We start from the raw sequence: 26,140 nt of genomic DNA, 5'->3' as shown, positions 1-26,140 counted from the left end.
GAGCAAGTAATGCCTGTAGCTGTCCAACAGATTCTCAGGGGGTTTTCCTGGGAGAGCCCTTGGTCATCTGACCTCCTACCCAGGAAGCCCCATGACTTTCTGACTGCTGCCTGTCACGCCAACAACACACCTGTGAAGGTTCTGCTCTGCATGGCCATCTGTCCACCACGCCCACCCTTCTAGGGACCCAGATGCTAGGACCACACAAATGCTGAAGTAGTGTCCACCTGCCGAAGGTACAGACACCTCTGTAGCCATCTGCATGATTTCTACTGGGAATCAACAACATTTATGGGGATTCTCTGGCCCTAAAGAACAGGATAGGAGCAATGCAATGATTCACAACTACCAGGGTCAATGCACATATACAAGGGCCCATAGCCCCAGATGCCCCACTCACAATTCACATGAGTGTCCCATACAAAACCACCGATGCCCAAATATTCTTGCTTCATACATACATACATCCAAACACGCACATCAGTGGTACGCTGGTAAGTGCTTGATAAAAAGCTCTCCAAGAAAGGTGGGAAAGACTTCACTTATGGTATCTACATGGTATAAATATTCCCAGCATGACCAATTTAAAGCTACCCACCTGACATCACTAAACACAGAGCTGGGAAGAGATAGGCACCATTGACTATCCCAAGATAGTATGAACCAGTTCCAGCACATCCCATACCTTTTCCTATGAATATGTGCACACAGTCCACTTACACTCCAAGTAGAAACCTCAGCTCCCAACACAGACATACATATGTGTTTGTACACACACACACACACACACACACACACACACACACACACACATATATATATCCTGAACACACACGTACATTTCTACCCTCACCCTGAATAAATACACAAACATACCACCTCTTGCTACCTAAATTTTTACAGGCGAAACCTTACTCACCCTGAATATTCACATTCCACTCTCACAACTATATATACACACACAACATGGGCCTGAAAACAAACATGTGCAACCAATATGCCATCCAGATGTACACACTGAGTACCTAAACACACAGGCTCACCAAGTACACAACTGTCTCATGTGCAATCCCAAAAAAGACCCATATGCAATCCCACAGCCCTAGAATACATATACTCCAGGATTCCTGCACACACACGTAACCTACACGGTCTACTGGTTTCCAAACACACAAACTAAACTCTCACATCCCGCAGAATACATACCCCACAAGCCCCAGGAACTCAAAAACACACACAGACACAAATAACCTATACTTATCAAATACAGCTGACCCTTGAACAATTTGGAGGTTAGGGCCAACCCTCCATGCAGTGGTTCTGCATCCATGGATCCTATAGTAGGCCTGTAGTATTTACTGGGGAAAAAAAAGCACTGTAAGTGGACCCATGTGGTTCAAACCCATGTTGTTCAAGGGTCAACTGTACATATAAGTTCACCTCACTAATACTGACAACACACATACAAGCAACACCACCAAATTCTTCAGGCATTACATTTCAAAATAGACACATAGAGGACTCTAAACCTCCTGATATACTCACAAATCACAAATACACACACCCACAAACTACTCATGAGTATACACCCCAAATGCTCAGACACACTCAAAACAGAAAAACACCGACAACCTCTGAAGTCTTACTAATATACATACACAATTCTCACACACCTATGGACACACACATGCAAATATTCCTAACCCCTGAACATATGGACCCCTCCCAAACACTATACATTATGCTACCTCTCCAGAAGACAAGCTCCCCACCACTACCCCAACATATAAACTGTATATATGTGTGTATGTGTGTGTATATATATTTCTACCCTCACCCTGAATATATAGACAGACCACCTCTTACGCCTACCAAACACATGTATAAACACCCTAGCATTCTCCAAAGAAATACACTTTGAATACTCCTAACAACTCCATACCTTATGAACAAACTTTGATAATGCATGCACCTGATGATGGACACACACACGGATTAGAATACACAAGTAAGATACATGGAAATATCTCCAGCAAACCATTTAGGAAACAACTTCCATATATCAACTTATCCCTAGCTATCAGGAGCCAGCTCACACATATACAAGTACTAACAAATACCGGTACCACATATTTCTAATACATATAAATGCAATTGTCCATCTTCCCTGTAGAAACATAGAACCCCACCTCTCTATCAGATACACATACACTCACTTCCCAAAATACATAAGCCTAAGAGGCTCCTACTGAAAATTACAAATGCACAGCCTCAGCAAATATTCCCCCAAGTGGCCATGCCCCTTGAATACACACACAAACTCATTTAACACACAACTCTCCACAAGTCCCAAATAGCACCACAATTACCCAGTACACTACAAATATGCAATAATATCACCCTGTACGCCCTTTCTTCCAAATACACATACAGTACCACACTACTGGCATATACATAACCCCACATTCCCAACCTCTCACACACAATTAACTCTGCCATCTTGCAGAATACAGAATCATACAAACACAACATACCTACATATACAACATCCACCAGTCCCATAAAATAGTCACAGACTTGCCCTCTACACATCCAAATATACATAGACAGCTCCTGAAAATGCACACACACAAACACCCCATAACCATACAACATGCCCTGAATACACAAATGATCAGCCTACATTCCCCAAATATACAAAATAAACAGACTGGATACCCAAAGTAATATACACCACGACTTTTCCTGACATTGCCCTTATGCATAGGCAGATAATCCTTCCAAACGCACCGTTAGACATACACAAATCCCCAAATTCATGGGAGAAAAGAACACATGTAAACATATTCCCCGAACACCAAATTACAAACACCTAACCACCAACTCCTTGAGTATGCCTGCGTCACATCTCAACACCCTCCAAATACAGCACTCACTCTTACACACTCTCACAAAAACACAGGCATGACCTCCCTTCAAACACAAATATGCACAGACAAAACCAACCCGCACATTTGACTACGTATCAGATTCCCACCAACCAAGTAAATATGTACAGACCCCATCTATGCTTGCAAATCAATCATGATTTGACATCAGACAACAAATACATGTTTATGACCACATTCAGCAAAGCTGCTCCCATCACTGACAAAAGAATGCAGTTTGAACATAAGTGTTGATTGATGTTTTTATGATAAGAAGGAAGACACTAGTGAAACTATGAGTGTGTTCCTTCGATCTTCACTCATTTTCCAATCACCTGAGCTACACCTCTGGAAGCAGATGAGGGTTTTCAACTCGCAAGAACTTCCCTCTAGCTTTTGTACTCTTCACAACGCGCAGACTAGAACGGCAGCTGTTTAATAGCTCGCACACACGATTTACCCCCCACTGTAGGCCCCGCAGTCACTGAACCCTTCATGCAGCCGGCTCCCCAGTGGTGCCAATAACCCTGGGGTAAACACCTCAAGGGAATCGAGCGCTATGGGGGCGTGAATCCACATTGTGGCGAGTCTCCTTACACGGACAAGGGCACAAATAACCCACAGGGTGAACAACAGCGCAGAGCGGTGACACCTGAGGGGTGAAAAGTCCCCGTACCGCTTACCTCAGGATTCCTATAATTGACTCGAGAGGCCGCCATGACAGCCCGCTCCCGCGCCGGACGGCCGTTGGGGCCCCACCGTCCGCGCTCGCGCATGCGCTCCTGTCTTGCGGAGCAAACTGCCCCAACAGACGCTGGCAGCCGTTGGAGGACGGCGGTCCGCGTGCCCGAGAGCCCCGCGCCCAGTGGGCGTGCGCAGGCGTACAGGCGCGGGGCGCGTGGGCATCTGCTCCAGGAGGTCTCTGCAGGAGAGGAGAGAAATGGAGGGTCGGGCAACGCTGCGGAACTTGACTGGCGACGCTCCTCGCCGGGAACTTTCGTGACGGTCTCTTCTTCAAACCAGCTCTTGTGAGATGTGCACTCGTGATTTCTATATTGCACACGTGAAACCCATGCACTTAGCTACAAAGAGTTCTGGAGAGCTCCGCTGTAAGCACAGTAGCCTCAAATTGGGGCAAGTGCTTTCATGCCCTTTGGACTGCAGTTCCTTGGTTCTTGTTTATGCCTTTCAAAAAACAATAGGTCCTTTTTCCTAGCAAGCCTGAAGTTTCTGTTCAAGAACAATTCTAGGAAAGAATTTCAGACCTGGGAAACACTCTTTTAAGATACTGTCTCCTGACTCCGTTCCTAAAGTTTTTCCAACGCATTTACTCTTCTAGAATATTTTCTCTCAGTGTATTTAATACATGGAGGTTGTTCAATAAATGTTGATAAACAGGTGTGTCCTTTGTACGGTTTGGGTTTTTTATTAATAATTTTGAGAAAGAGTTGACCATCTGGGCCAATTTCAACACAGCAGGTAGTATGGGAACAATTTTACTTTCCCTCCCTCCTTTTTTATAATATCTTGCAGAATTCCGCTCTTCTATAAAAATAGATTGCCTTCGTTTTTAGTTGCATGATGTATCTCTGGGAAGATTTTAATGAAAGAGATAACAATGGTTTCCTCCGGGAAAGAGGACTGGGTTGACAGGGGAAAGAGGTGGGAGGAGGACTTACCACTGCATATTCCGTTTTGCACAATTTAATTTTGAACCATGAGAAGGTGTTACTCGTTTAAAATATTATACTAAAATCATTTAAAAGGTAAAAAAGTAAATCTTTAACAACCATGGAATACTATGAGAAAGACATTTAGTGAATTCTGGTCTTGGACATGGGGACTGCATGACAGTTTTTTGATGGACGGGGGCTTTCCAGCACAAAGGGTCATTAGTAAGGCTGGTCCTGCTGGATGTTGGTTGGAGCACAAGGACCACTTCCTTAGGAGTGATGTACATACAGCAAAGACACTGCATCTGCTGAGACAATCCTAATTTCAAATACTCAGTTCCACGTGGCCATTATTTATGTTTATCAGACTAACACTTGTGTATTTTGTTCAGAAAGTCTAGTCTCTGTTGAAGTAAGTCAAGAGCCAGGTAGGAAGCAGAGTGTGTTGAGGGACACAAAACTAGGTTGATGGATAAAGACGTGAAAGGAAGGGACTGTCATGTCCAACATCGGTGACATGAATCAAAAAAAGTTTATAAACTGCCTAAAGAGGCACACGCCAATTGTGTTGCCACTGTGGGAGATGGAAGGAACTTCCGGTTCTTGCCTACCTCCCAGAGCCCTCGTGGAATGTCCCCCCACCGCACCCCACCCCGACCCACGTGCGCTCTGCCCCTCCCCCACTGCAGAACGTTTCAGCCCACATTCTACTGTTTAAATTTAAACGTGGCTCTCCTTTACTTGGATCCTGAGCAACTGCTGAAGCGGGTCGCTCTCTGGGTCCTGGTCTTGACTTTTCTCATTGAGGCCACCACGCAGCAGTAGTCCGTGCCCAAGCCTGCAGGATGGCTTCAGAAGGAGGTAAGCCTATAGGTTGGGGGTGTGTTTTCAGAGACCCTGCCATCTCTCACATCCTTCGGGTTCACATGTGACACTTCACTGTGGGCACATAGTTGGACTGAAGTAGAGGGAGAAGAGAGCACTGGACACACAAGGACATTTCACCTGGGGAGACTGGGGAGCCCGAAGAAACCTGAGACTGCACTGGGGAGGAGGGGTCTTTGGAGGTAGATCAAGAGGAATTGCCCTGGCTATGGAGAAAGGATGGCAGCAGACAGGTTGATTCTTTCTAGAGCGGAGACAAGCCACTCTGAAACGTGTGTGTAAGGATGTGTGTGATGTCCTGGTGGTGACACAGGGAGGGTCATGAGGAAAGCCTAGACCTGTACTATGTTCCTGAGGTACCTGAAGCTTGCCTCACCATATCTTCCAAAGGGGTTTGAACAGGAGCCTACTGTATCTCAGGGGGCCCTGGGGAGAGATGGTCTTGGTGAGAAAAGTATTCAATGGGGCTGTGTGTGGCCACACCTGCAGTGAAGTGTCCTCTCTGAGAGCGAGGCAGGAGGTTACTCTAACTGCCGCAGCCCACACCTCGTCCACTCCTCCCAGCCCGGAGCTCACTTCTCAGTTCAGGTAACTGTTGCCTTGGATTCAACAGGGGATGGGCAACCGTGTAAGTTCAGCCAAGAGAGGGCTCAGGTTCCTGTGTTGCTCTGAATTGTTCTTCCTTTTGTGGAATCGCAGTACTTCAGACCTACTTCATCTTGTCCAGTATCTCATGGTGGACCCTCAGGCTGCCCTGAGAGGAAGAGTTTGTTCATATTTCATGTCACTCCTTCATGGACAGGGAACAGATGTGGAGTGGGATTGTTTCGGGTGGAATGTCTATGAAGGCTGCTTCCTCTTTTAAAGGGGAAAGGAGTGTACCCCAGGGTCAGGAAGACGATCTTCTGTGTTACTATTAAACGTCCTATGACACCTATTCTGGTTAATTAGGTGCACCGTGGTGTGTACCTTGTTCTCCTGAACAGGGATGTGTTTCAGACAACTTGGTCGCCATGGCACCTGGCTTATGCTTGCTTCTCAGATTGTCTCTCCATTATTGGGAGCTGGAAGGGGAAGGACCACAGGCGGTCTATACTCCCACGACCAATGTAACATAACAATTCCCTGGCCCTTCTTTAATCCTCTGCAGCCATCACTGGCTGTGAAATGACAGAATCTAAGGGACACGTGCCTACTTCTCAGACCTCCCCCCCCCACCTCCTAGGAACAGAACTCCTGAGTGATGACAGTGACTCTGGGCACTGGGAAGGGGGTGGCAGGACCTGGCCCATGTTACGTACCTGCTGTGGGTTGTTCTGAGATGCAGGTGCATTCTGGGCCAGTGTTATGGGTTTGTATCAGGATTCCATTAGAGGGATATTTTCCAGCATTGTGTTTTGTTTTGCGAGGCTGGGAAAGAAAGAGGGGATTTATACTGAGCGTGGGAAAAGGAGGACTGAGGAGGAGGTGGGGCCCTAATATTTTACACAGTGCCTTTGGGTGCCTAGAACTTACCTTGCAGAAGGTCCTTACCTGCTAGTACGCTGGCTGAGGGGCATTTCTCACAGAGCGGATGTCCACACAGTTGCAGGTCTTGGGAGACAGCCTGTGAGGCTTAGCTGCCAGGGGGCGCCTTAGGGAGGCTCTCCAAGTGAGTGCTTGCTGAGGCAATTTCTTCTTGGTAGGCAGGCATCAGGGGCCTTGGTGGATGGGCGCGGGGTCACCGGTGGAATAATTCTCAACTGGAGGTCAGGGCATGAAAAGCACTTGAAGACATTTGCACGCTGCAGCTTCCCTTGTCCAAGTGTCTCTCACCTGTGGAGATTTACACTCTGATGCTGCAGAGAGCCTCTGTCCCACTTGCCCATTCTCCTCCTCCATTCACTCCTTTCCTTTGCCTCAACAGCATCTCCAGTGCTGGGAACGGATGTCGTCATGCACCTTGGTGCCTCCTTGTCTGATTTCATGGCAGTGCTCTATCCTCCACCCATTCCTGGCACCCAGCACCGGCCATCCTGGGGGCAGCACCTGCCACCTCCCATCACCCCAGCATTCCCTCCTGGCAGCAGCCAGCTGCTGCCAGCTTTCCCCACGATGCCTTTGGTGGCTAATGGTGGCCATGGACCCAGTGCCCCTGGGGCTTGCAACCTCACTGTGCAAGTCAGGTCACAAGGGAGGCCAGTGGAGGCGCCCCAGACTCAGACCTTTATCATAACTCAGGGCCCCCTCACCTGGAGCACTCCAGGGGCCCTCAGCGGGAGTGCTGCATGTCCTGCACCCGTATTCATAACAAACCCTGCGATGGAGACCATTGTGACTGCTCCAGCTGTTGGAGTTACTCAGGCTGGCAAGGGAGGCTGGACCCCAGGCTTTCCTCCTCAAGCTCCACCACCAGCTGCCCAGCTGGCCCCTATCATTCGCCCAGTGAACCATGGGCCTTGGCCACTTGGCAGTTCCAGGGAGGGTAGCCTGGCCACCAACCAGCCCTACGCCTCGCAGGGTGACTGCTCTAACCCCCAAAGCGTGTACAGTAACTTCCGACGTTGGCAGCGCCTCAAGCCACTGGCGCGGAGACACCTTCCCCAGAGTCCTGATGCAGAAGCTCTGTCCTGCTTTCTCATGTGAGTGAACGCTCAGGGGGTCGTGAGCTTATCAGAGCTTTTAGATAAAGAGGACCTGGGGATGGACTCGCAGGTTAGGTTTCTAGGGATACTGGAAGCAAGGTCTGAGGGCGATGTCCATGCTATGAGAAGGCACATTGTCGGTCATATGCGTGAGCCTGCCAGGCCATGACATCATGACTGAAATGTGCCTCATCTCAACTGACCCCACCACCCTGAGAGTCTAGCCAACTTGCTCTTCCATGATTCTCATGGAAATATGGACTGCAGACTTGCAGTCAGAGAGGGTCGTGCTGTAAGGTGAGGAGCCAAGGAGTGGATGCCGCACTCTCCTGTGGTGCCGTCTCCTTTCATACAGGACTTGAGTGTACATGGCCGGGGGAGGTCACTTCGGAGGAGAGGGAGGAGTGCAGGGCCCAGGCGAGCGCTTAATGCACACCTCGACTTCGTTGTTGTGGAGAATTCCACTAGGAACAGGGTGATGGTAGAGCTCTCCTAAGGGCGTGGGCTCTCTCCCACTAGAGTTGTGAGCCTGGCAGGCATTTCCATCCTAAACCTCCGGTCCCTCGTAAAAAGGGGACAATCACACTTCACTCAGAGGACCGGGCAGAAGACTCCTTGGGCTAATCTATGAAGTGTTAGCAGATGGCCTGCCACATGCCACGCCTCATTGATGATAGTGATTTTCCTTATGAAAAGGCAGCCTTGAAGAGGAAAAGAGCTCCCCAAGGCACAGTGTCCCAGCTGTAGCCTGGGAGTGGATGGTCATCCCTGAGTGTGAGGCGGTGACAGCAGTAGCCGGGAAGGCTTGTCTTTGCCCTCCCAGACACCTGCCTCTCACCCTCCTGTTGCTCAGTCATGCTGCGTTGAGTGATGTGTGGTCCACATTGGCGGGTGGGGTCAGGCAGGTGGGGGCTGGGCTGGGCACGGAGACTGACGCCAAGGTCTTACAGCCCAGTGCTTCGATCCCTGGCCCGCCTGAAGCCCACCATGACGCTGGAGTGGGGACTGTGCAGGGCCGTGCAGGAATGGCAGCGCATAAGCAACGTTGACCGGATGATCTACTACAAGATAGCGGAAAAGTGAGTCAGCGCCCTGGGCCCAGGGGCTGCGTGGAGGCTGAGGCGAGTGGGTGAGGGCAGGGTCTGGCCGTGGGGGTGCTCATCAGAGAGGACAAAGGAGAAGGGCTGTCACTCAGAACAGGGGCCCCGCAGCCCAGAGGCCCTACTGTCCTCCAGAAACCCCTCCCTCACCTTGACAGTTTGGGTCTTCTGTCCTTCCTCCACCAGGAGCTCCGCCCTCCCCTGATTTTGACCTACCCTTGCCTTGACATGAAGGTCTCAGGATGGGGCAGGGTGACGCTGTGAGTCCAGGTGGGGTCCAAGTCCAGCCATATGGGCTGAGCCAGGGAAAGAGCTCCACCCGCCAGCCTGCTGCTTCCTTAGTGGTGGGTGGCTGGCGGCCACTGACATAGATTTGGGACCCCCTCTCCTCATGAAAAGTGGCCTGAGTGGGTACACTGGCATCCCTGAAGAGGCTGGGGTAGCTAGCTGTCATCAGCCCGAGGGTCTCTGGCCCTTCCGTTGTTTGCTCCGTGGTAATCCCCTTGGTTTAAGAAAGAAAAGCAAACCAACGAGCGCCTCTCAGAGGAAAGGAAGGCCTCTCCTCTAAGCTCAGCACCCACATCGTCCAGCCTCTCCTGGGCCCTGTCTCCAGGCCTATGTTCCAGGACTCTCAGTCCCAGCCCAGGGTCCTGGATTCGGGCAAGGACCCCTGTGGGGAACACATGCCTGTTCCAGCCTCTGGCTGTCAGCCCTTCATGTGGTTCTGGATGGGGACGGGGGGCATGAGGAGGATGCCCCCTGGGTCAGCCACATGTCCCGTTGACCTGGTTCAATTCAGCGACCTGGGTCTATGCTGTTGAATGACCTCCAGTGCTGGTGAGGCAGGAAGGGTCCCAGATCTTGTATCAGTTCCAGGAGCAGCTCTCTGCTGTGCACAGCACCTCACAGGGCCTTGACAGCCCCAAGGCACATCCTCTCCCAATCCCTCATTCTTGGCTGCCATTGTTGGGCTCCAGAACCCAGGCCTTTTCCTCAGGGTGGCCTGTGCCTCCGTCACCCCCCAGGTTCATGGAATTTGAGGCCGAGGAGGAGATGCAGATTCAGAAGTGGCAGTGGATGCAGTGTGCGCAGGACCTGCCTCCTCCAGCCCCACCGAAGCTGGATCCTCGGGGGCCCCCAGCCCTGAAAGTGGGCCTTCAGCCAGGCACCCAGGTTCCCACTGGTGTTGAAGGCACAGGTAACAGGGGCCTAGGGTTGGCCACTGTCCCCACGTGGATCCTTTTCCTTCAAGACAGGGGCATTGGTCTTTCAACCAAAACAGCCACTGAGGCAGGGGGTGGGGGCGTGGGGTCTCAGCTGCCCTCTGTCACTGCTGGGTATTGACTTGGTCAGTTTTGTAACTCCTCTCACACCTCCCTGTCAAAGGACCCCACACAAGGTCTGCCTAGGAAGTGGGCTTGATGGCGAGACCCCTAGAAAATTGGAGGTTCCCCACTTCCTTACTTGTGACTCTCTTAGATGCCCCCCTTACCTCCCCTCTCCAACAGTGCATGAGGCTTCAGGTGGTCCTGATGTCCCCACACCCACATCAATGTCCCCCAAACAATGCCCTCACCAACGTGTGCTCAGTGGTCAGGAGGTGGACTGGGAGTCCCTCACCTTCCTTCCCTTCCTCCCGCTCTGCCTCAGCCTGTGCTCCCAGGATGTCCGGCCCCAGGGCCCAGCCCTCCCGCACAAAGCCACACAGGTCCCAGCAGCCCCCGGAGCCCAAGGCACCCAAGGAGATTCCCCCCGAGGCTGTGAGGGAGTATATGGACATCATGGATGCGCTGGTGGGGCCCGTCCACTCAGCCACAGGCGAGTCAGATGCAGAAGGTGGACAGGACGGAAATGAGCTGAAGCAGGAAGAGGACGGCATCTACTCGGACCTGGGCCTCTTGAGCTACATTGACAAGCTGTGTTCCCAGGAGGACTTTGTCACCAAGGTAGGCTAGGCCTGGAGCCTGGGGTCTACAAGATGCCAGGGCATGGAACACTCAGCACCCAAGATCTGGGTTCTGCTCAGGCCGCTGGGACTTAAGCTCTGCTCCTTGTTCCTGAGCCTGGTGTTAGGGGAGGTTTACGCAGATGTATGTGTGTACGTGTTTGTGTCTGTCAGTGTGTATGCCTTTGTGTGTCTGTGTATGTGCCTCTGTATATGTGCTCTTTTGTGTGTGACTGTGTATGTGCATGTTTGTGTGTGTATGTGCGTGTGTGTGTGTTTGTGTGTGTGCTGAGCATCCCCGCCTTGTGGAGGGCAGTGGGGTGGGTCTCTGCTTTTCACTTTCCCTCCGGGTCTTCTTGTCTCACAGGCCACTCCTGGCCAAGGATGCTCACAGCCTCTTCTTTCTGTCTGAGGTGGAGGCAGTCATTCACCCTCGATTCCTGGCAGAACTGCTTTCCCCAGATGCACAGCTGGATCTCTTGGCCCTAGCGGAGGAGCTGGAGCAGGAGGAAGGGCTCACGCCAGAAGAAGTGAGCCAGGGGAGGGAGAGGGACACTCAGGGAGCCAGGGGATCCCACGGGAGGGGGACCCCAGGTGATCCAGGGGACAGGGGAACCCAGATGACCCAGGGGAGCCAGAGGAGGGAGGGATCTCCCGTAGAACACGGGAGACAAGGGACACCCAGAAAGACCAGGGCACGGAGGGACCCCAGTGAACAGGGGAGAGGTAGGGCCCCAGAACTGGAGGGCCACCTGGCGCTGTCCATCCCTCCCCTGCCTGGGAGGCCTGGCATGGGGAAGGGCCCGTTCTGGGGTGGGTGCAGTGCAGGGTGAAAGGAAGGAGAGGATGGGGAGCCAGGAGGGGAGGGAAGGGCACAAAGCTGGGAATAAGGTGCAGGAGGATGGCAGGAATGCCACAGTGTCTGTATTTGGATTCGAGTCCTGGGGTCCCCCGTCTCCTCCTTCCCCCAAGGGCCATTGTCCCACTGCCCAGGGCTCCTCCTCTCACACGTGTGTGTGGAGCCAACACTGTCCTCCTCCCTCCTACCAGCTGGTGCAGAAACGACTCCTGGCCTTGAAAGAGGACGAGGGTGTGCGAGCAGCCCCGAGTCACGGTGCACCCGGAATGCGCTCAAGTCCTTCTGAGCCCGACGCCGGCCAAGGTGCCCAGAGGCACGACCAAGACCCCCATCCAGGGGTCAGTGATGAAGCCTGCCCACCAGAGATCGATTCTGAGGCTCCTCATAGGCTCATCCAAACAGACACTGGCCCGTGCAGGCCCAAAGGCTTTGTTCCCTCTCGAGGACGTCAGGAGGTCTCTTCATTCCGGGTCGGAGCGCCCTCCCCTCCCCAGGGTCAAAGGCGCGCTGGCCCTCTACGGGGACCCAGGGACGCGTCTGTTCTCAGAGAGGCCTCTCCTGTTCGGGAGGCCCGAGGGCCCAGGGACGGGTCCAGTGACGACGACGAGGAGCTCCCCAGCCTGGCCTTCCTGTTCGGCTCTCTGCAGAGCCTGCTGCCTGGCTGGGTGTCCCAGAGTCCTGCCCATGCCTCAGGCCTGGCCTCCCCTGGAGGTTGGGGGGCCCAGAGTGCTCCCCACGCCCCCTCCCGTCAGAGAAGAGGCCTCAGCCCAGCTCCACCAGCCGCTCCCAAGTCGAGGAGGCAGGCTCTGTGTGGACACCCAGCCAGTGCTGAGAAGCTGCCCATCCCTGGGGCTGGCCTCGGGGTGTCTGGGAGGCCAGGCTTGGCTCTGGGGCCGGCTCGCCCCTCACAGCCGAGAAAAAGAAAGTGTGACCCGTGTGTCACAGAGAAGAGTAGGAAGTGGAAGAAGCACTGCAGCCAGTAGGGAACAGCTGGGCCGGCCCTCCAGGGCGAGGCCCCAGGGCGGCCCCCAGGGGAGCCTAGGGGCTCCTCCTCATCCCAGTGCTGACCCTGGATGATGTGGGGGGAAGGGAGGGAGGGCAGGACCACCAGGCCGGGGAGGGGGTGCGGGATTGTGGGGGGTTAGGGAGGTGGGGGAGGTGGGTGTGGCCAGGTGTGTGTGTGAGCAGTACCTTTGGAGTGACGTATATCAATTGTGAATAAAGATCGTCTTGGTGGGAAATGCTCTCAGGCCACTGTCATCTTGTTCGTGTTGCGCTGCTCCACAGAGAGCGATCCAGAGAGGAAGGAAGGATGAGGGAGGTCACAGGAGCTCTGGATCTACAGGTGGCCAAACCTTTCCTCCACATAGACAAGGACTCCTCAGGCTGCCCCTGGGAACGCACAGCTCTCACTTTCCCCAGGGACCCCCTCATCATCCCCTTCTCTAAAGCCTGCTTGGCTAGGGGCCTTCTGGGGCCTCTGTACCATCTTCTGCATCCCTGAACCTTCTGGGGAGGCAGAGCTGCTTTTGTGCCTTTCAGCCCTCTGGACACTCACCAGTTTCTAGGATGGGGCCTGGAGACAGCCCTTGTCATTATGGAGCTTCTCTCTGCTTCCCTGAAGTGGCCAGGCGACGGCGCTGGGATGACCCTCCACTCATCCAGGGTTTCCTGTGTGGGTGGAGTGACCAGAGAGGAAAAGTCTTGGCTATGGGGACAGGACTGTCTGCCTCGTAGCGCGAGCATCCTCTAGTCCCACTGGGATTATTGCAATGTGGAGAGTGGTGGACACAGCTACCTCTTAATCCCAATGAGGATGCAACAAGGGGAATGGGTGCGGGGAAATTCATGGGGCACCCGTGAAAGGTGTGTATAAGGGTAATGACAGTTGGGCCCCTTTGTGGAACTTGTGGGATTTCTCTGCAGCAGCATCTCGTTCAACTGAAGGAGGAGGACCTATCTGGCTGTGGCTGTGGAGACTGGCCTCAGGGGCCTATGGGTGTGCAGAGACACCCCAGAACTACTGTCCCGTCCCTTTCCACCCATGGCTGGACATGTGTGTGTATTGGCATCAACACTGATTTGTATTCCCATATAAAACGGTTCCTCCTAACAAACTATGACCACGTTTCACAAGAACAGCTTGCTCACAGGAGCAGCAGGGGTTGGGGAGAGGTGTCTGTGGCCCCAGATCTGGGTGGGAGCTGGGATCCATGCAGAGGAGTGTGGAGACCTCAGTCACCGTCCTGTGGGTGCCGGCAGAGACTTCGAATCATCAGAGCAGGGGAAATGACCCGCTCTTAAGGGTGAGACGAGCAAACAATGAGGGGCAGGGCACCGACCCCTGCTGTCTCCCCGAACTGCCCCCCCTTGCAGCCTGCTTAGCCCCCATCATGGCCTGTGCTGGCCCACCTCTGAAGCCCCTTCCTCCTAACGCACTCAGATACTCTGATCCTTTGTGAACCCGCCCTGGGCCTCACCCCCCTTCCCTGCTGGCCAAAGCCTGTTTTCCTGCTTCTGTGTTCTGATTCGTTCCCCAGGACCCAGGCGGGGGTTGGGATAGCAGAGACTCCCTAATTCTCCCTCCTCCTCCCTGAGATCTTGACAATCACCTTTGTATGTTTCTGTGATTTTAACTACTGTAGATACTTCATGTGAGTGGCTGTGACATGTCCTTTTATGAGTGGATTAGTTCACTTAGCATAATGTCTTAGAGGTTTATCCATGTTGTAGCATGAGACATGGTTTCCTTTTATTTCAAAGAAGGAAATATTTCATTGTATTTATAGACCCCATTATCCATTCATCTGTTGATGGACATTTGGGTTTCTTCACATCTTGGGTATTTTGGAGAATGTTACGATGAATGTGGGTGTGCAAATATCTGTTTGAGATCCTGCTTTGAATTCTTTTGGATACAAACCCAGAAGTGGGACTGCTGGATCACATGGTAGTTATATTTTTAATTTTTTTTAAAATTTATTATTTATTTATTTTTGGCTGTGTTGGGTCTTCGTTTCTGTGTGAGGGCTTTCTCTAGTTGCGGTGAGTGGGGGCCACTCTCTTCATCGCGGTGCATGGGCCCTGTCACTGTCGCGGCCTCTCGTTGCTGAGCACAGGCTCCAGGCGCGCAGGCTCAGTAGTTGTGGCTCACGGGCCTAGTTGCTCCGCAGCACGTGGGATCTTCCCAGACCATGGCTCGAACCCGTGTCCCCTGCATTGGCAGGCAGATTCTCAACCACTGCACCACCAGGGAAGCCCCTATTTTTAATTTTTTGAGGAAACCTCATATTGTTTGCTGTAAGGGTTGTCCCATTTTATGCTCTCACCAACAATGAGAAAGATTGTCACCATCAAGAGCTTGGCAAATATCCATCTTATAAAAATGTTCATGCTTTTAGCACAGCTGTAGATAATCACAATTATGTATAATAATTATATTTTGGGTTATATATGGTGTCATGTAAATCATATTGCCTTTGGCTTCTTCTTTCAACATTCTTACTTTTAGAAAAATGGATATATTAGATGTTCTTTAATTTTTTAATTATTTATAAGTTTGCATTTATGCATACATTAAAAATAATTTATCAGTTCCCTTGTTGGTGAACTTTTATAAATTATAATGTGACAGGGTAATCAGTTCCAGAGGAAAAGTTTTTCCTTTCAGAACTTTGAATATTTATTCCATCGAATATGGCTTTTGTTACTGTTTTTGCAAATTATGCCATCAGTACACCCTTTCATGGTGGGTGATCAGTTTCCTTGCTAATTTCTTATTTTAAGATTGTCTTTTGTCTTTTGTGTTCTCCAGTTTCTTGACGTGTGATTAGTTTCAGGTTAAAAAAATTTATCCTCCATGTGATCTATTTTGCTTCATTAAGTGATATCACATTCTTCATCTCATCTAGAACATAATATTATCTTTTTCAAATGTTACTTCTACTCATTCTCTCCTGCCTCTACTTCTAGAACCCTGGATATATGTATATTAGACCATCTTATATATTCTCTATGTCTTCATCAGCTTGGACGGCTATAACAAAATGCCATAGACCTGGTGGCTTGAAAAACAGATGGTAATTTCTTAACAGTTCTGAAGGTTGAAAGGCCAAGATCAAGGTGCCATATTCAGCTCCTGGTGAGAGTTCTCTTCCTACTTTTCAGATGGTTGTCTTACTGTGTCCTCACGTGGCAGAGAGAAAGACGGATCTCTCTTGTGTCTTTTCTTCTAAGGGCATTAAACCCAGTATGAAAGCTCCATTCCCATGACCTAATTACCTCCCAAAGGCCCTATCCCCAAATACATTGAAGGTTAGGGCTTCAACATAAGAATAGGTGGTGGGGGGATACACGTGCATAGCATTCTGCCCCTGGTACCCAAAATTTGTGTGTTTATTGTATGCAAAATACATTCATTCTATCCCAACAGCCTCAAAAGCCTTAACTCATCCCAACATCAACTGTAAAATTTAAAGTCCAAAGTCTGATCTAAACACCATCTAAATCACATATGGGGGAGACTGGAGGTACTATTCATCCTGAGGCAAAATTTCTCTGTAGTTGTAAATCTGTGACCCAAACAAGTTAAGTGTTTCCAAATACGATGATGGGACTGGCATATAATAGACATCCCTACTCTGAAAGGAAGAAATAGGAAAGAGGGAAGTGATGACAGTTTCCAAGCAAGTCCAAAGCCTAGCAAGGCCAATCCCATTAGAGCTTAAGGTAGGAGAATAATCCTCTTCAGTTTGAGGCTTTGCCTTCCAGGCCCACTGGGGTGGCAACATCATCCCCACAGCTCGGTGGGGCAGCCCCACTCCTTCAGCTTGGTGGGGTGCCACCCACACTGCAGCTCTCTGTAGGGCCTCCACCTACACCATGATTCTCTGTGAGGGCGACAATCTCACACTTTGAAACAGAGGTCCCCCGGGCCTGTGGTGGGATTGACAGACACGATGACCTCGGAATCACCTTTGGGGTCCTTCTTCCCTTTTCTTCAAGAGGAGTACACAGGGCTTCCCTGGTGGCGCAGTGGTTGAGAGCCTGCCTGCCGATGCACGGGACACGGGTTCGTGCCCCGGTCCGGGAAGATCCCACATGCCGTGGAGCGGCTGGGCCCGTGAGCCATGGCCACTGCGCATGCGCGTCTGGAGCCTGTGCTCCGCAACGGGAGAGGCCACAACAGTGAGAGGCCCATGTACCGCCAAAAAAAAAAGAAATGAGGAGTACACATTCACAGCCGAATTGCTCTAGTCTCCCATTCTGTAGAATCCAAGAATTCTGACAGCCTTCCCTCATTCTGCCTGGCTGTCTCTGTCCCCTTTAGTTCAAACTGGCAGTGTCCCTGCTGGTTTAATCCTTCTCTATTCCTGGCCTCTGCTGAGAGGACAAATTAAATTAATAGCACACCTGCTACACCCTTCAAGTTTTCTTCAGAACAAGCTTTCTCACTTTCAAATATGGATAGGCTGAGAAGTTTCCAAATCTCTAAGTTCTGATTTCTTTTTTTTTTTGCGGTATGCGGGCCTCTCACTGTTGTGGCCTCTCCCGTTGTAGAGCACAGGCTCTGGACGCGCAGGCTCAGCGGCCGTGGCTCACGGGCCTAGCCACTCCGCGGCATGTGGGATCTTCCCAAACCGGGGCACGATCCTGTGTCCCCTGCATCGGCGGGCGGACTCTCAACCACTGCGCCACCAGGGAAGCCCTCTGATTTCTTTTTGCCTAACAGTTTGGTCTTCAATTTCTCTCTCTCCTGATGAGTTTTACTGTGAGCGGTGATGAGGAACCAAGCTACTTCTTCCAAACTTTGTTCAGAGATCTCCTCAGATGAATATTCAGTTTCATCACTCACAAGGTCTACCTTTCAAATAACACTAGAACACAGTTCAGTCGAGTTCTTTGCCACTTTATAGGAAGACTTACCTCTCCTCCAATTTCTAATAACACATTCCTCATTTCTGTTTGAGACCTCACCAGAATAGGCTTTAACGTCCATATTTCTATCTGTTCATGATTATTTCTGTATTCTCTACAAAGATGGAGATTTCCTCTCCAGTGTGCCTCTTTTCTTTCTGAGCCACCGCCAGAATCACTTTTCATAGGTAAGGGCTGAAAGGCCTTTATGGTGATCTCAGCTCTTTTTTAGCATGCACTTCAAATCTCTTTCAGCCTTTACCTACTATCCAATTCCAAGGCCACTTCCACATATTTAGGTATTTGCTACTTCTTGGTACCAAAATATGTCTTAGCTCAAGGGACTAGAACAAACTACCACAGACTGGGTGGCTTAAACAACAGATGTTTATTTCTCACACTTCTGGAGGCTGCAAAGTCCAAAATCAAGCCACCAGCAGACTCTAGGTCCATAAACTTCTCATTCATAATTTCTGACCATTTCGTTTCTGTGCTACATTTTAGCTAATTTTTCACATCTGTCATCCATGTCATTCACTTCCTCTTTATCAATATCTGATCTTTTTCCCATTCACTTTGATATACAGATGTGTGATGTTTGTATGTTGAATTTCATCATACACTATGAAATATTCAATTTCAATGGTCAAGATTTACTAACATAAATCATTTTTACCCAAAATGACAGGGCTACCAGGACTCTGCCTTCACTGGCTGCCCCTGAGAATTGGACAGAGCAAGCCCTGTGGGGATGAGGACCCAGAGGTCTGGTGGGATGGGGCAAGGGAGGACCAAAGGTAGCCACAGCAGCTCACAGCAGCATCTCCAGGAAGAAGAACATCCCCGAGTGAGGCTGCCAAGGGCTGGGCACGTCACAGACCTTATTTCCCTCAACTAGCACACCTCAGTGCCTACTCTTATAGATCAAAGAACTAAAGGTCTCAGAATTTGCCAACATCACTTGCTCAAAATCATGACTTCTAAGGGCCTGTGCCTCCTTCATGTCACCCCAGTGCCTTAGGGAGGGAGATTTGCAGGCAGTAGTCTGTGCTGCTCTGTGAGCTGGGGAAAGTCACTCCCCACCTCTGACTCAGGGTTCTACATTTCTAAAAGAAGAGGGAGTGGGCTAATGAAGACAGCCCTGGCTCTAGGACTCACACCTCGGAGGGCAGGGGCTGTGCCCAGGCCCCGTGAGAGCAGGTATCTTGGTCTAGGGCCTGTGCTCCTAGGGTCTCACAGAGGGGAATGAGACCTGCGGCCTTGGACTCAGGGCCACTCATTCATCAGTCCTGGTGCTTTCCTCCACCCAGCCACCCAGCCTCAGGATCAGACCCTGCTATGTCCCCACTTCCACAGTCCCACAGAAGTCCTGGGGCACTTCCCACCCAGAGGTTGCACAGTGGGGAGTCGGTGACCCACCTGTGTTGAGGGGGTCTCTGGGCTGCCTGGTTGTTGGCCAGGGCAGAGAAAAGATGAAAGTCAGTGACTCAGGGCACCCAGGTCCTGGTCATAGCCGGCCCCTCAGGCCCTGCAGTTTAGGCCGTCTCAGCCTTCAACAGAGGCCCCAACGCACCTGTGGCTCCCGGGGCCAACCGTTGCGCTTCTGGAGTCGGAGCGCTGCCCTCCAGCACACCCCCGCGCCTGGAGCCCAGCCGGGGTCGGCAGTGGCCGTGGCCGGGGATTCTCACAGCTCCAGGGTGGCCACGGGCAGCAGCAGCAGCCAAAGAAAGGCCACAGGCTGGCTTCGGCCTTGGGCGATCTACGCCTCTGCACCCATTGCCAGGGTTGCTGACTCCGGCCTGACCCTACCCTGGCCCTGCCTGACCTTGCCCTGACCCCGCCTCAGCCCAGCCCTGATCCCACCCTGACCTTCTTAATAACCTTTTAAACAACTCTACTAAGATATAATTTATATACCATGAAGTTCACTTATTATTATACAAGGGACAATTCAATGATTTTCTGTACATTATTAAAAATTTATTTACTTTTTTATATTTAAATAAACTTGTTTAGATTTATGAAAAAGTTGCAAAGACAGCACAGAGTCCCAATATCCCCTTCACCCGCTTTCCCCTAATGTTAGGATCTTACATTACTATGGCATATTTAGCACAACTAGTGAGCCAATATTGAGACATTAATGTTAAGTGAAGTCCATTCTTTCTTGTTTTAAATTTTTTTAAGCTTAAGGTGTAGAGCATAATGATTTGACTTCCATGCATCGTGAAAGGATCATCAGAATAAATTTAGTGAACATCCATCATCCCACATAGATACAAAATTAAAGAAATAGGAAAAAAATGTTTTCCTCTGAGGAGAACTCTTGGGCTTTACCCTATCGACTGTCATGTATAACATACAGCAGTGTTAATTATATTTATCATGTTGTCCATTACACCCGTAGTAACTATTTATGTTATAACTGGGAGTTTGCACCTTTGACTGCAGCTAACCAATTCCCCCTCCCCCAATCTCCCGCCTCTGGTAACCACAAATCTGATCTCTTTTCCCATGAATTTGTTTGTTTCTATTTGAAATATAATTGACCTACAATGCTATGTTAGTTGCTGTTACATAGCATGGTGATATGGTTATTTCTATACATTTCAAAACGATAAATAGAGTTATGATATGTCACCATACAAAGATATTACATAATTATTGACTATATTCTCCACACTGTACATTTCATACTCATTTATTTTGCAGCTGAAACTTTGTACCTCTTAATCTACCTCACCTATTGCTTTCTTCCCCCCAACACTCTCCCTTCTGGCAAGCACCTGTTTGTTCACTGTATCTATAACTCTGTCTCTGTTTTGTTATGTTTGTCCATTTGTTTTCTTTTTTAGATTGCACATACAAGTGTAATCATACAGTACTTGCCTTTGTCTGACTTACTTCACTTAACATAATAAATACCCTCTAGGTCCATCCATGTTGTCGCAAAGGGCAAGATTTCCTTCTTTATCAGATATGTGATTTGCAAGACTTTCTCCAAGTCTGTAGCTTCTTTCTGTTTTTATACATCCTTAATTTCTCTCAGCAATACTGTGCGGTTTTCAGTGGACAGATCTTGCACCACTTTATTAAATTTATTTCTAAGCATTTTATTCTTTTCCATGCTACTGTGAGTGAAATTTTGTTAATTTCCGTTTCATATTTTTATACCTAGAAATGCAATTTATTTATATAAGAAATGTTGCTTCCTACGACCTACCTAAACTTCTTTGTTCATTCTAGTCTGTCTTATTTTGTTTTGGTGGTTTCATTGGGGTTTTCCAACACATAGGGTCATGTCCTCTGCAATAAAAGTTCTAATTCTACCATTTAAAGTTGGATGCCTTTAATTTCTTCTCTCCTACCTTCTTTCTTTTTCCCTTCCTTCCTTTTCCTTCCTTCCTTCCTCCCTTCCTTTCTTCCTTCTTCCCTTCCTTCCTTGCTTCTTTCCTTTCTTTCCTCCACTTCTTAGAGACTACATTTATAAGGACCTTGCTTTTTAAATATGGTCTATCAATCTTTGTCTTTAACGTTGTTTCATCTATTCACATTTAATGTGATTATTGATATGGCTGGAACTACATTTTCCACTTTGCTATTTGTTTTCTATATGTCTCTTATCTTTCCCCACACTTTTGAGACAGGCTGGGACCTGGGACCCTTTGCTGCAGTGCTACAGCATATTTCTGTATACTGGTGTATGCATGGGCGACAGCCCCACCTGTGGGTTAGATTTCTACAGATGACATACAACTGTCTGGTTTGCAGGCTTGATCACCCCGGTGGGCAGTTTACAGGGTGCAACCTCCTTCAGAGGCCCTTTCTGAAAGCTTGCAGGTTGGTGCCTGAAGAGACAACTGCAGGGGGCAGGTTGAAAGAGCAATCTCTCTCTTTCTCTTTTTCAGTCTTTTCTGTCCCTCCTCCCTTTACCTCTCCCTTGATCCTTATACCTGCACTCCCATCCCCTTTATCCTGAAGACTTCTTGTTTGTGTCTAAGTTTTTGTCATTGGTATCTTGGTTTTATGAGTTTTGTCTGTCCAACCGCTCCTACAAGTCTCTGCCAACATTGTGGGCATGGCAGAGCACTTAAGCCTTGAAATACAAACGCATCCCACATTGTCTGAGACTCGACTCCAGCCTTGGGTTACTTAGTGGGATTTTAAAGAACAAAAAAAAGAAGAGAGGGGCTTGCACCTCTCTCCTCTGCCTTTGCAATGTAACTATTCTGCCTGGACTCTCAGGGACTCCCTGATCCATCTGTAGTCCCCCAGACTGAGGGAAAAAAAGAGGCCTTTTTAAATTCAAGCAGGAAAACTGAGATCTCTGATTTTGTAAAAATTAACGTGTCTGGCTTAAGCTTGTGGCTTTAATTAATACAGACCTCTGTGTATTATCAACATTAAGTATAATACTTCTATTGTACCTAGGCTTACTGGAAGTCAATAAGTGCATATTGTTTCTGTGATAAACTCTACTATCAAGGAAAATAACCTGATAGGATTAAACTTTTAAGTAAATATAACTGGATAAGAGCTTTCTAGTAAACTCTATGGGAATAATCGTGTTTTCAAAATGTCCATTTAGAATGGTCCCGCCAGATTTTGGTAACTTGAAACTAAATTAAGTTAAATGATAGGAATCCATCGAGTATCCAGGCCCTTTCAAAGAAGATGAAATATTGGAACCGTATTTGCTAAACAGGCCTAAATTTACCTACTCACAAGTTTCCTTGTGAGAGGGAAACTAAGGATGTTTGGATTTATTAGACACATATCTTGCATCACATTAAGGAAAGAAATTGTGCTTTGGGAAGATACATGGGATCTTCCCATGGGATCTTCCCAACAGGTTATGGGATATTCCAATTAGGGAATGCTAATGTAAAAGACAGTTCATGGTGGCTTAAGGAAAGTAGGATGTGTGCTTTCAGAAAAGAAGGTATGAGGAATGGAAATGTATTTTGTTAGAAGGAAAAATGTGATTTTGTCCTACAGCTGGTTATTTCTGAACGGAAAAAAGAAGGCATGAAATACGGCTACAGTAAGTTGCAGAAGATTTGTGAAAACGGAACGTTGAGAAAAGAATTTTGTATGTGGTCGGGATTTTCTAAGGTTGGATTAACTTTAATTAGGTAACTGGATCTTATCAAGAGTAGGCTGATATAAGACTGGATTTGGTTTCTTTCTCTCATAAGAAAACAACATTTTCTGGGAATGCTCCTTTTGCTAACAGATTGTGTGAGTTTCTGCGCCTTTAAGTGAGCTGTATTTACTTTTGAAATCTTTTTTTTTTCCACCTTTGCTCAAGGAATAATTGTATCACAGCAGCCTATGATTCTATTTGACTGGGTGTTTTAAAAGTTCTGGAAATGTTTGACAGATTTCCCAAATATCAAATTCTAATTGAAATTCTTTTGACTTCAGTTAATTTTGGGATGCTTCATGGGGCCCCTGGAGCCTCCAGAGATTCGAAACTAATTGTGTTCACTTGGTATGTTAAATTACATGGGAAACATTGTCCAAACTCACTGTTGCCTGTGTCAGATGGAATCATCAGGCTCTCCCCAGTTTTCTCATAGCTGCCAAACAGATAGGGGAAAAGGGTTTGGGGTTGTTCTGCTGTCTAGTCCCTCACCTTATTCTATGTCCAGAAAAAAAAAAATCCCCTGTGGGAATACTCCCCATGTAGGCCCATAGGTCCTGACCCCCGTGGCATTTCCCATTGCACCCAGCCCCAATTCCTCCAGGAGTTCCTTTTTTGCACCTCTAGGACCCCTTTCGCTCAAGGCCTTGGCAGCCCATACCGTTTGTTACAGACTACCTATTGGACAGCCACTTCCAAGCAGCCCACATCCTAGGCTTTAGAGATGCTCAGACTCGAGGAATACCCCCAGCATAGGAAAATATTATAGGACAAAAGCCTCCTGGTAGACGTCTCTGGGACACTGGACTTCATTTCTAGGAGCGCTTTTTCACGGTTTCATGTTATTCAACATGGGATGATCCTTGTCTAAGCCAGAAAAAACACCTCTGGAGCGTAACCTTAGAAATTGGAAATTTTCAAAACAGACGGCCTGAAAAGGGAAAAACTTAAACTCTATTGTAACATTGCCTGGCCATTGTATAAATTGGGGAATGGAGAAAAACGGCCTGAAAATGGGGCTCTGTAATATCGTCTTGCAATTGGATCTCTACTGTTGCACGACAGGGAAATGGACTGAAGTTCCCGATATTCAAGCCTTCATGGTCCTGGGAATTCCCTGGCGGTCCAGGGGTTAGGACTCTGAGCTGTCACTGCTGAGGGCCTGCGTTCGATCCCAGGTCAGGGAACTAAAATCCCACAAATCGCGTGGGGCTGCCCAGAAAAAAAAAAAAAAAAAACCTTTCACATGGCCAAAAAATACCATAAGTAACATCAAAAGACAAATGATTGGAAGAAAAGTATATCACCATATAAATCAATATCTTTCACAGTTGAAGGGATAATATCCCCACTTTATAAGAACTTTTAAAAATCAAGAAGAAAATACCACATGTCCTACAGAAAAATGGACACAAGACATGATCAGACAGTTTACCAAAAGAGGTATAAAGAAATGAAAAGATGTTCAACTTCACTCATGATAAGAGAAATGCAAATTATAACTACACTGAGATACCATTACTCACTCACTCATCAGCTTGACAAAAATTCAAAAGCTTGACAGTACTCTGTGTTAGTGACACTGTTAGGAAATAGACATTTTCATATATTGTTGGTGGGAATGCAGAATGGTAGAAGCCTTTTAGAGGGGAGCTGGCCAATATTTAAACTGTATATACATACCTACCTATTGACACAGCAAGCACACTTCTAAGCATCTAAAGAGTCACTTGCAATTTTATGAATATACACAGGCACACGGTTCTTTTTCACAGCATTATTTACAGTTGCAAAATATTGAAAATGGCTTGAATGTTTAAGTATAGGAGGCTCTATCAACTGCAGCATATACACAATGGAGTAAAACGCATGTGAGAAAAAGTCTGAGAAAGAAGATATTAATGAAATATTATGGAGGAAATGTTATTAAGTGAAAAGAGCAAAGGGAAAAAAGCATATATAGTTTGTTACCTCTTGTGTCAGAAAGAAGGAAAAATAATGAACATATTATTTGATTATATATCCTCAGTCTTGGGCAGTTTATCTTTATATGTGTGTTAGAATTACAAAGAAATCTTTAACTCTTTAGTAGGTTTGGTTCTTATAGCAGTATGGTGAAGCAGTTTTGAAACTGTTTTGGATGCATTATAGGATTCAGCAAATGAGTACATATGTCTATGTTGTTGGGAGCCTGGGTTCTCACTGTGGAAGAGAAGTCATACAAATATGGAATGGGACAAAGCAGGGAAGAATCCCATGAGGATGAGCGGGAATTGGAAGTACTGGTGTGAACTTAACATTTGGTAAGATCTGTATACGTGTGTCTGTACATGCTCATGTGCCCATGCATATTTGTATGCATATATATTTGTATATGTGTGTATACACCCATGTATTTTCTATGTCTGTCCACTGGAAAGTCCAAGAAGAATGCTCCAGTAGCAGTGAGCACATCTAGCACCCAGATCTTAGTCTCTAACACCATTTTCCATTAGTGGAAACCCTGGCTTCTTGGCTTACTGGCTGCTTCCAGGGTTAGGATAGGGTAAGTACAAGATGATTCTGGATCCAGAAAGTAAAAACATGCTAAAAAACATGTTGGAGGATGATACTAGGACCGGGGAGCCAGTTTGAAGGGATTCCCACCCACTGGCCAAATCTGGGATGATTTGAGCACCAAACTACTTGAGTACACTTATAAACCATTGGGAAGAAAAAGAGAAACTTACAAGTCTATAACAATAAATATATAAGTCAATGAAGTCTATTGCTTACAGTAGAATGTCAATGGCAACTGGTAACTTCACTTTTTCCTCCTCATATCAACAGCTTACACAATCATAGTACATTTATTAAAGCTAAGAAAGTAACCTTGGGACATCACTATTAGGAACTTCACACGGTATTCATATTTTCCACTATTGTCCTTTTTATGATCTAGGATCCAGTCTAGGATGTGACAATGCATTTAGTCATCATGTCTCTTCAGTGTCCTCAAATCTGTGACAGTTTCACTGTTTCCATCTTTCATGACCTTGATACTTGAAAAGAGCTAGTCAGCTATT

General features: G+C 48.1%; 2 protein-coding genes across 2 annotated transcripts in view; one reads left to right on the top strand and one right to left on the bottom strand.

The window, feature by feature from the left end:
* Positions 1 to 6,931, bottom strand: part of FAM240B (family with sequence similarity 240 member B) — a 95,396-nt gene extending 88,465 nt beyond the window's left edge. Inside the window, exons 1-2 of the mRNA XM_079925800.1 lie at positions 6,787 to 6,931; positions 3,611 to 3,849 (exon numbers count right to left, since the gene is read on the bottom strand). The gene's annotated coding sequence lies outside the window, so the exon portion shown is untranslated. The remainder of the gene's footprint in view (positions 1 to 3,610; positions 3,850 to 6,786) is intronic.
* Positions 6,932 to 7,152: 221 nt separating this feature from the next.
* Positions 7,153 to 12,996, top strand: LOC307188876 (NUT family member 2G-like; the record flags this gene model as incomplete). Its single annotated transcript, XM_079926549.1, has 6 exons — positions 7,153 to 8,106; positions 9,060 to 9,188; positions 10,235 to 10,499; positions 10,619 to 11,155; positions 11,568 to 11,684; positions 12,205 to 12,996. The coding sequence occupies exons 1-6, from the start codon at positions 7,421 to 7,423 to the stop codon at positions 12,994 to 12,996; spliced, it is 2,526 nt and encodes an 841-aa protein (XP_079782675.1). The 5' UTR covers positions 7,153 to 7,420.
* Between the last annotated feature and the right edge of the window lie 13,144 nt (positions 12,997 to 26,140).

Source organism: Stenella coeruleoalba, assembly GCF_951394435.1.
Source record: "Stenella coeruleoalba genome assembly, chromosome: 7".
NCBI lineage: Eukaryota > Metazoa > Chordata > Mammalia > Artiodactyla > Delphinidae > Stenella > Stenella coeruleoalba.
The sequence above is the reverse complement of the archived record's forward strand: the minus strand, read 5'-3'. Positions and strand labels throughout refer to the sequence as shown.